The sequence below is a fragment of the Chenopodium quinoa genome, unplaced genomic scaffold (assembly GCF_001683475.1).
Source record: "Chenopodium quinoa cultivar QQ74 unplaced genomic scaffold, ASM168347v1, whole genome shotgun sequence".
Taxonomy (NCBI): domain Eukaryota; kingdom Viridiplantae; phylum Streptophyta; class Magnoliopsida; order Caryophyllales; family Amaranthaceae; genus Chenopodium; species Chenopodium quinoa.
The window spans coordinates 3,015,737-3,027,239 of NW_018742484.1; the positions used below are offsets into that span (position 1 = coordinate 3,015,737).

At 33.7% G+C, this 11,503-nt stretch overlaps 2 protein-coding genes across 2 annotated transcripts; both read left to right on the forward strand.

Moving 5' to 3' along the window:
* The first annotated feature begins 2,702 nt into the window (after positions 1-2,702).
* LOC110719157 lies at positions 2,703-3,329 on the forward strand. The gene has a single exon (XM_021898061.1). The coding sequence runs from the start codon at positions 2,703-2,705 to the stop codon at positions 3,327-3,329; it is 627 nt and encodes a 208-aa protein (XP_021753753.1).
* Positions 3,330-7,504: 4,175 nt separating this feature from the next.
* On the forward strand, positions 7,505-8,588 carry LOC110719390 (zinc finger A20 and AN1 domain-containing stress-associated protein 4-like). The gene has a single exon (XM_021898318.1). It carries the CDS (start codon positions 7,984-7,986, stop codon positions 8,464-8,466), a length of 483 nt encoding a protein of 160 aa, XP_021754010.1. The 5' UTR covers positions 7,505-7,983; the 3' UTR covers positions 8,467-8,588.
* Positions 8,589-11,503: the final 2,915 nt, after the last annotated feature.

Sequence of the window (11,503 nt, forward strand, 5' to 3'; positions counted from 1 at the left end):
TTTTTGGATTCAAAGTGGCTCTGTTTGATGGATTAGAGCACTCCCAGCAGTGAGTGAAAAACCCCTCACGAGTGAAAGTTAAGGTGTAAAAAAAAACCGAGCACCACATCAGTGAGTGAAATTGCTCTCATGGTTGAGGAGATTGAAAAACGCACAAGAGTTGAGGGGAAATGAGGATAAACAGTAATATAGTGGGACCCACGCTAAAGTGACGCCAGCCGTTTCAGTTTGCTGAGAAAGCATCCGAAACGACGCGTTTTGTGCTTCCTCAGGCCAAAACGACGTCGTTTGGTTGCATGCTCAGCCAAAAAAAATTTGAATTAGCTGGCAACTGACGCGCGTCAGGTCAGCCAATGGTATTGTGACACACGTCAGTGCCAGTTAATTCAACCAATCAGATTTTTCCTCTTTTTCCTAACGGTAATATACTTAAAAACGGCAATAATGCCATTATAAATATATAAAAAAAAAATTCACCAACGGCCATAAAATATTTTTCTCTATAAATAGACATGCATTCTGATATATTTTGATATACTTTCAAAAACCCAAAAAATCTCCTATATTCACTAATTTCCCAATCCTCAATTCTTGTTATTGTTATAATATTAATTATGGTTTCCTTAAAAAAAAATTATTATTATTATTATTATTATTATTATAGTTATTATTATTGTTATTATTATTATTATTGTTATTATTATTATTATTATTATTTAATATTATTATTGTTGTTGCTGTTTTTATTTTTTGTGAAAATATAAATTAGTTACTGTTTTTTTTAGTAATTGTTGAATTCCTTACTAATTATTGTTTAAAGCTTTATTACTTTACTACTTTATCAACTTATGGATCCTAACAAGCCTGATTTTTCTAATCATTTCTCTGATTTGGGTGATGATTTTGTCACTAATCCTCGATTTCAGCTTTTCCTAAAAAGGCTTGGAAACACTTCTTTGTAAAATTCACCACAACAAACACCTCATAAAACTCCTTTCAGAAACACTACCTATGAACCACATTCACCTCTTGTTTATCAAGGGACCAATTCTCAATTTGATGATGAAATGGAAGAAACTGTTCCAGACACCCCTCAATACTCTCCACCTCCTCCAAGAGTGTCTGTGAATCAAAACCAACCACTTACAAAAGGAAGTCGAATGTGGTCTGTTGCGGAGGATGAAGCTCTAATTGGTTTGTATCTTTAATTCAGTGAAGATGCAATTGTTGGTACAAACCAAAAAGCAGCTGCGCTATGGCGAAAAATATCTGCAGCATATGATCAAGTGCAGGCTGAGAAACCCTACATCCTACCGCCAAGACCTTTGAGGAGTTTGGAAAGCCGTTGGAGAAGGATGGCAACTGATTTAATACAATGGAGTAGTTGCTACGACGAAGCTGGAAGGGCAACTGGAAGTGGTTACAACGAAGCAGACCGAATTAATAATGCAAGTAAGTTATTTTATATTTCCTCCAAGCCTACTCCACATAATTTTAATTATCACAATGGTTGGGAAATGGTTAAAAATGACCCGAAGTGGAGGAAAAAATAGAGATGGGCGTTGTCAAGAGAGGAAAGATTAGCTTGCGGTGATTCGGTCGAAGATGACAGTAGTGGAAGTGAAAAGCGGTGTAGAACTGAAGATGAAGATGTTGTTCTCGTTACCGGTTTCTGTTCTGGAGGTCTTCCACAACCTGGTGGCGTTAAAAAGGCAAAGTCCAGGCGTTATAAGGGAAATAGAGTGGCTTTTGAAGTTTTAAACATTAGTGAGCAAATGCAGCAGAATAATGCAAGTAGGGAAATTGAGGCACAAAAGCGGTTGAAGAAGTTGGATTTCGACATGGAAAGGGAAAGAAGGAAGTAAAAACAAGTCGAGCTTCACCAAAAACAAGTCGAAATTCAAGAGAGAAGGCTCAACTATGAAATGTTGCAAGATCTAATTGCAAAGGGACCAGACCTAACTCCTGATGAAGAGGCATACAAGGAAGAATTACGTGCACTACTCTATGGTAGAAGGAACATGTAATTATGATCAGCTTATTGTGTTTGCTACTGTTTTATTTAATTAATGTTCAATGTAGTCCTTTTTATTTTAATTAATGTTTTTTTTTATTTTAATTAATGTTAGATGTACTCCTTTTTATTACAGTAATGTTAAATGAATTATGTTTTTATATAATTTTAATTATGCAGTCATTTATTTACTTTATTAAATATGTTTTAAATAATAATCACATTTATTGGTTAATCAGAAATATACAACTCTCAATAAAATCTTCACAGCTTTTTGTTGAAGAGTCATATCAACTGATCACAAGTATTGATAATTATATACAATATTGAAGAGTCATATCAACTGTTGAAGTGTCATAGATCACATGCATCAATAATTCAATTGCAATTCAGAGTGCAATGACAAATCGATTTCATTGCAGAGATTGCATTGAAGTGTCATAGATCACATGCATCAATAATTCATTTGAAATTCAGAGTGCAATGACAAATCAATTTCATTGCAGATATTGCTGTGAAGTGTCGTATGTCATATGCAATGATACATGAATTTCAATTCAGAGTTAATCACATGCAACTTCAGAGCAACTCACATGCATTGATAGTCACTTGTACTATATATACATGCATGTGTTATTCAGAACCGAAAGAATCCCAAACAAACCCACTATCAAACCATAACCAAAAGATGTCTTTTATTTACACCACCTCAAGCTCTAGTTCTTCTGATTTCTCAAATAACGTTGAATTTGATCGGTTAGTTGATGATTATGCTGCTAACCACCTACCTCATATTTTAATTCCCCAACACTCATCACAAGAATCCCAACTTAATAATGATACAGAAAGTGTCCCGGAGCCTAAAAGGGGTAGGGAAAGGGAAAAAGGGCATGTGCAACTATATAACGATTATTTTGTGAGTAATGCAGTGTATATCGACAACCAATTCCGCCGTAGATTTCGTATGCAAAGATCTTTGTTCTGTCGCATTATGAACAAGGTCGTTGAAGGGGATCAATTCTTCCAACAACGTCGGAATGCAGCTGAAAAGTTTGGTTTATCACCGTTGCAGAAATGCACCGCTGCAATAAGAATGTTAGCCTATGGAGTAGTCCTAGATGTCGTGGATGAATATCTACGTATAGGCCAAACAACCTTAAGGAATGCATTGCAACATTTTTGTCAAGGGGTTATTTCACAATTTGAAAGTGAATATCTACGTAAACCTACAGATGAAGATTTAAGGAGAATCCTTCATCAAAATGATTTGCGTGGGTTTCCAGGCATGATTGGTAGTATAGACTGCATGCATTAGGAGTGGAAGAATTGTCCTACGGCTTGGAAAGCACAATATGCTGGTCGTAGCAAGACTGCAACCCTCATTCTTGAAGCCGTTGCTGATCATGATTTATGGATTTGGCATGCGTTCTTTGGAATGCCTGGCTCATGTAATGATCTTAATGTCCTTTACCGTTCACCGGTGTTTGATGATGTTTTACAAGGTCGTGCACCACCAATAAATTTTTAGGTAAACGGACATCAATATGAGTTGGCCTACTACCTAGCAGATGGGATTTACCCGAGATGACCAACTTTTATACAAGGTATAACACATCCTCAAGTTCAAAAAGACAAGTTGTTTGCTGATCAACAAGCAGCAGTTCGGAAAGACGTTGAACGGGCTTTCGGAGTTTTACAAGCTAGGTTTGCTATACTACGACAACCAGCACTGCCTTCGACGAAGATATTCTTTGTGACATTATGAAAGCCTGTATAATAATGCACAACATGATCGTCGAGGATGAACAACACAACTACACACGTGCAGATGTTTTGAGACGATACTACGAAGAAGATCGACCACAACGTACAACAGCGCGGGCGGGACCGAGCACAAGTGCCACGGTGAATAACAACGAGCCATTTGAATTCAACGTCGGGCGGCCACCCAACATTGATTTCAACGCGTATTTTCAGAGGAGGATTGCCCTTCGTGATAGAGAAATTCATTCGTCTCTCAAACAAGATTTAGTAGAGCACATATGGTAGAACTTTCGTCATAATACGGCCGAATAAGCAAATTTGTAGTTTGTAATCGTATCGTTTTTAAGTTTTAATACTCATCTTTGTGTTTTATTTTAGGTCAAACCGCTGTTATTAAGTTTGTAATCGTACTATTATTTAACATCCGATGTATTTGTATTGCCGTTTATGTGTTAATTTCAAAAATGCGTTTCTTATGTAATCGTTTAAGTTTAAGAAAACATCTATCTTAGAACCTATAATTGCTGTAATTTTTTTCAATTATTATATTCTAATTAGAACGTTAAATAAAAAATTATATTGAAAATGTTCTATTTATTAATTTTAACCGTAATTAAATAAATAAACAAAAAATTACAAAAAAAAAATAAAAAATTACCAAAATAAATAAAAAATTAAAAAAAATTATTACATTATAATTAAAATGTAATTATAAAAAAAAATATTACATATTTTTAATTGTATTGGATAGTTAAATATGTAGTATAAACATTATTAAAAAAAAGGAGAAAAAAAAAGTGATTTGTATTATGGTGGGGTATAGTAAATAGTGGAAGATAAAGTGATGAGGAGTTTTTTTTTTTTTTTTTTTGAGCATTAGTGTAGTAAAAAAAACCTCTCATGAGAGGAATTGGATGGGAAAAGTGAAAAAGTGGGTAAAGAGAGATTGAGAGGTTTGTTTTATCCTCACTGCTGATAATGGTCTTAGAGTCACTGGACAAAGATATATGTGTGTTATCTTCAGAACTAGAGTTTTGGTGTGGGGCCCCCATTAAAGTGCTTGCTGACTCAACTCCCATGACCCCACTATTAGCCATGTCACTACCCCTCTATTTTTTGTTTCACCATCTGTATAAAACCCAACACCTGGTCCATAAAGCAACCTGTTGACTGACTCATCCTTCTCTTTTTGGACCAGGTATAAGTGGTACCAACCATCATTTTCTGAAGCATGCAGGAACTCAAGTTTCTCCACATCACTCTATATAAGTTTCCTACCACTAAACAAAGTACACCCTTTTCTCCTAAACCAGATTTCCCCAACTTCATCCCTAACTCCCTTTTTATCTAGTCTGCAAACTCAATATAACATACCTCTTCTACATTAGGATGTAGTGATACCCCATAATAATCACTGATCCCCTTTTCATATGTGGTTTTTTTCTTCTTTGTAACAAAGTGTCCACCATAGTATAATCTAATGTTAATGGCCTCCATTAATTTATACCAAGGAAACCAAATATTATCCCTACCTTTAAACCCTGATTCAATTAAAAAAAGCCAATACTAAATTCATAATCTAAACCAAATCAAACAAACCACACACATGCATGCAAATTAAAATTAAAAAATCCCTAATTTCAAGCACCATATTTTAATGCATTCAAACTAAGGCCTTGGTTGGTTCACCTTATTTTTGCTGATCTAATCTGATGTGGTCTGATTTGACCAAACTTTGACCTTAAGTGTACGATAATCTATAAGGAAAAAATATATCAAGTGGGATCTTGTTAGATCCGCAATAATGTGTAGTTTATTAATATGTAATTTTCACAATTTTATCATTACGAAATTAAGAATATTTAGCGATAAAAACCGCACATAAAACGATGTTCTGATCTGAACTTATTTTTTCTGATCTGATCTTATTTTTTCTGAAATAAGTAAAATTAAGGTAAACTAAATAAGGCCTAAAACAGTAAACAAACCACACACAAACATCTATTTTATGAATCCCCATAACAATAACACTATTTTAATCAACCACTTTAATTAATTATGTATACCAAACACAAACAATTTTAAAATTAGCCTCGCACAATTTAAAAAAATTTGACCTAACAATACATGGGATTTTGTAAAATTGTGTAATTGGTCCTCTTTTTGCACTTCCTTGAAGGTGATGCACTCCGCTTCGCTTTGTCCTTAGCCATGACAGAGCAAATGCTTAAATTATCAATGCTATGTTTTCAGAAATGAAAAGAATCTATTTTTAAATGCATACTTAATTGATTCAACTCTTACTATTTTTTGGTGGGTGTAAATTGAATGCAGGTTCACATCTTCATTGATGATTTAGCAGCCATGGCAGAGAAGGTGTTGCAGAGAGAGTAATTGCCTCGATGCTTGTTCACAAAGAGGAGAGAGAGGGGGTTTAATTGAAGGAAAAATAGAGTGGAATTAGGAAAAAAAGGTGTAAATAGAAAAAAAGAGGCATGTGACACACACATGCTAGGTCAAAGCCGAAAAAAGGCGAGTCAATGTCAGAAAGTGGCACTTGATCGTCCTCAAAAAAATTTTTTATAAAAAGTTTCTCCTAGTTAAAAAAATTTTAAAAGATTTTTCTGAAAAAGGTCGCTTTAAAAAGTTTATCCTAACAAAATTTCCTATTACTTATTTCAAACCAAATTAAAAAAATTAAGTTACAAAATTTGATTATATTAGAAAATTAAGTTCATATCTGATTATAACAGAAAAATAAGTTCATATCTACTTTATCAAAGGACCTTATTACTTATTTCTAATCAGATCAGAATATTAAATTCAAATCTGATTATATCTTAAAAAAATAGGATTATCTACTTTATCATTTTATTTGCAATTTTTTTATCACTAAATATCTTTAATTCCGTAATCAAAATATTATGAAAATTGCTTAAAAAAATAAACATGCATACAAATCTACTAAAACCTCATTTGATATATTTTTTCTTAAAATAAAGTGTACAGTTAAGATTAAACTTTAGTCAAATCAAACAATCAGATCAGATTAAAAAAATAAGTATGTTTAGATCATATTTGAAGAGCAAAAATAAGGTGAACTAAACATAACATGAGTGATTATATTTTATGTGAACACCATCCCTCTCGCCTACAAAAAAGATGAATAACAAAACGAATTGAGGGAGACCAATAGTTAGTACAAAGGTTTTTGTTTAATTGTCCACTATTTATTACCTTTTTTTTTTTTTTTTTTCCTTTTAGAGCAAATAAATTAATATATGCAATTAAAACTAGAATTTTGTTTGATCCAATTTTTATTAAATTTGCTACATTTGAATGATAGGGTGTGTTCTAGTGTTCTACCCACCTGATTTTCAATTATATAAATTTATTTATCTTTTATGAACTTATTAAAACTTATTTTGGTTGTAATTTGAATGTAAATAAGTTTTATCAACCTTAATTAAAAGGTATCCCCTTTGTCTTTTATTTTTTTACCCCATTTGACTTTCCACGGTCCCTAAAACGCATTTTCAAATGTATATATTTTCATTTCTATACGCGTAAAAATTATAAAAACTTGATATTAATAAAATATACAATGAGACAACTCTAATAAAATCCTACTTACATATATTTTCACTTATAGATTAACGAGAATTTACAGTCAAAATTTTAAAATTTTGACCCATATAGTTGCATTGGGGCAAAAAAATAATAAATAAAGGGTGTATTATCTTAAATGCATCTTATCGGACCGTATCTAAATTTATTATATCTGAAAATAAAGTGAACAAAATATGACCTCAATTAATACTGTATTCCTTTTCCATATAGAATTTCCTCGATCGAAAGAATAACGTTAATCCCATACCATACAAACTCTACTTGAGCTGTCATCATAATCAATTAATAAATTCCCAAAACCCTTTAAAAACCCATTGCCAAAAATATTCGGACACCAGTATTCCAGAACCTTCCCACGAGGGCAAAACCGTTAAATCATACACAAACCCAACTTCTACAACCTTCCAATTTCTGGGCTATTTATTCTCTCGTAACACCCCTATTTTTCTATCAAATTCTCTATCAAAAAAACAAAAAAAAAAAAAAAAACCCGAAGAAAAAAAAAAAACAAAAAAAAAAATCCTTCTTACGATTCGTTTCAAAAAGAAAATTCCTATATGCAGATCGATTAAAAGATGGAGAACATGATGAACAGCCACCAAGCAGAAACCCCGACATTCTGCGCAAAAGGCTGCGGATTCTTCGGAACAGCGGCGACAATGAATATGTGTTCAAAGTGTTACCGTGACCACCGTCTCAAGGAGGACCAATCCGTGACCGTTAGAGCCGTCGTTGAAAAATCGTTATCGTCGACATCTTTGTTGATACATGAATCTGTAAGTGGGGAACCGAAACAGAAGTCCGATGATGCTTCGGTGTCGGTGTCGGTGTCGGCGGAGAAGGAGGCAGAGAGTTCGACAAAGGCGGCGAATAGGTGTATGAGTTGTAACAAGAAGGTTGGAGTTGTCGGGTTTAAGTGTAAGTGTGGGTCCACTTTCTGTGGGTCCCATAGGTTCCCTGAAGAACATAGTTGTACATACGATTTTAAGGTTGCTGGTGAAGTTGTCATCGCTAAACAAAATCCTAAGGTTGTTGCTGCTAAGTTGCGCAAGATCTGAATTTTTAGATTTTTTTTTTTAGATTTTATGATTTATTAGATTAACACTTGTTTGATTATTTTGATTGGTGATTAGTTTTTATAAATAAAGAAAATTTTAGAGATTTAGTATTTTTATGTTGATAGTACTATTATTTATCCTGATTTCTCGTTGCAGTTTTGTTTATAAATTGATAAATTGGTCACCTAAAAGGCTAAATTAATATTTTTATGCTAATTATTAAAGAAAAGTCTGGAAGAAATTATTGATTATGAGAGGTTGAGACGTCGAGTAAGCATTGAGCCATGTATGATTTTTGTAATTGTTGGGAATTTAATTAAAATTCAACTGCAAAACAATGATACGGTTGGTACATAGATTAGTAATTGGCAAGTTACATCATTAATTTTAGATTATTATTCTTCAAATCTATCACATTTTGACAAATATGACAAATAACCAATTAACCACTACTCCTGTTCTCGAAAAAAATTATAAACAACTATTCTCTAAAAACATTATAACTATTGCAAATTTACAACCGCACATGGTTGGATTGGAATACTTAACATTGTCAAAACAGGAGTGCTGGTTAAGTTTGGGTTTGAAGATATAGTGTTTGAATCAATGTCGAATTTGGTCATGTTAATTGTGGTTAGATTAGTGAGTCTCTACAAATCAAATACTTCATCCGTCCTCTTTTGTTGTCACTTTTAATAAAAAATCACGGAAATTAAGGAAGTATATGAGAACTAAAATCCAATCATTTGCAATAAAAAAGAAGAGAGAAAAACTGATTTGCAATTATGACAGCCGGTTTTCAAGAGGAAAACCTTGGGTTTTTTTTTTTTTTTTTTTTTTTTTGCTTTATTAAACAACCAATGAAAATTCAGGAGTACATTAGTAATCCATGTGATTTGTTTAAACCAATCACATTGGCATAATCAATTACACCATCTAATAGAATTAAAGTACACAGATTGATGACTAAGCTAAGCTAAATGACTCCAATTTTTCATCTACCAGAGCTACACTATAAAATCCATTCCTTCTCAAAAATTCAAATCATTTGAGGGGGAATTACAAACAAGCTTAACAAATGCAACTTAAATTAAAAAAAAATAAAAAATTTACCCCCTAAAAACGTCATTGCCTCCAAAAACAAATGGCTTCAGACTTCAATTTCGATTTGAATCAAGCAATGGATGAAGATGCTGCTGATTTTGTTGATGATATGCACAACTTTTTTGATTGTGATCTTAACTCTGCTTATGATCCATATGAATATGGATATGAATCAGAAAATATCCAAAACAGCCTTGACTTTGACCTAAACCAAAGTCCTTCCCTTGATGCAACACAAAGCAGAGCAAGCAACAAGCAACCAACAAAAGGGTGAAGGAATCAACAACAATCAACAAGCAACAGGCAACCAGCAACAAGGTCAGCACAACAACAACAACAGTCAGCAAGCAGCATTCAACCAACAGGATGTTGAAGGTCATCATCAGCATATGTGGCTTAGTAGTGGGGACAAGTTCAACATATTGATATGGCTTCTGACCAGATCAACAGATGGAAAACTTAAATGTGGATCCATTCAACAAGGTGCCACTCATTTTAATTTGTCAACAAGAACTATATACTCAGAATCTGGAAAAAGGGGAAGCTACAAAGGCAAGCACAACAACTGTACAATATGGCAACAAGCTATCACAATTGTGGGAGAAAACAAGTGTCTATTTCTAATAAGGATATCAGGGCAGTTTCAATGGGGGACAGATCATGCCAAAGAGACTTAGCTTCAATGCTTAATGTGGGAAAAAGCACAGTTGGGAGAGTGGTTAAAAGAGGGGATATAAGGTCTCACACATATGCATTGAAGCCAAAACTCACAGCAGCAAATAGAAAAGAGAGGCTGAGGCTTATTCTCAACAACATTATAGGGGATACACCAGGCACAAAGAGAGTGTACCAATCGCATAGATCATACTTAGTAAAAGGGGAAAGAGGACCCCATAGAGTTATGCAATCTTAGAAGTTCATTCCTAAGTTCATGTTTCAAGGAGCAGTTGCAAAACCTTGGGTATAATGCACAAAAAGAAGTCATATTTGATGGGAAAATAGGCATTTTCCCTTTTGTAAAGAAATAGACAGCACTTAGGAACTTAAAGTACTGAAAAAGGGGGAATTAGTGACCAAAGTCATTGATCCAATCAACAGGGATGTGTCAAGATGGATGTTAGTGGCAAAGGTTATACCAGCAATTATGGAAAAGTGGCCCCAAACAGGTCATCACAACACAATCTACATTCAACAAGATAATGCAAAGGCTCATATAACCCAAGATGATACTGTTTAGCAAGAACATTATGAAAAACCAGGATTCACTTTTATCCTAACCTAACAACCTCCAAATAGTCCAGACTTGAACATTCTAGCTAGACTTAGGATTTTTCAGAAGCATCTAATCACTCCAACATAAAAAAAAAAAAAGAAATGGCTAAAACACCAGATTAGTTGATAAATGCTGTGGAACAAGCTTTTGATGAGCTAAGTGCAACAAGATTGTTCAAGGTCTGGGTAACTTTGTGCCACACCATGAATGCAATCATGAAAAGTAAAGGGTCAAATAGGTTTGATCCTCCTCATGTGAATAAGAAGAAACTAGAAAGAGAGGGAAGACTCCAAGATGACATAGAAGCTCATATGTGGGCTGCGATTGATGCATGGGAGAAAGTGTACATGGACAAACCAGATTCAAATGATGAAGAAGATACTCAAGATCAACACAATGCTAACACACAGGCAACTCAAGATCACAACAATGTAAACACAAAGGATACTCAAGATCAGAACAATGGAAGATATTTTACAAAAACAGATTGTTATAGGTCTGTTATGGCCAATGATCAGGAGACATCTACTTCAAATGCCGATGCACATTAGTTTAGGGGACAAACATCACATCTTTTGACATGTATTTATGCTTATGTTTTGCTTTGAAAATATGTAACTTGATAATGTAATAAAATCCTTTGTTATGAAATGAAAAACT

Excerpts from the sequence above, each read along its gene's own strand:
- LOC110719157 (XM_021898061.1), top strand. The coding sequence starts at position 2,703 with ATGTCTTTTATTTACACCACCTCAAGCTCTAGTTCTTCTGATTTCTCA.
- LOC110719390 (XM_021898318.1), top strand. The coding sequence starts at position 7,984 with ATGGAGAACATGATGAACAGCCACCAAGCAGAAACCCCGACATTCTGC.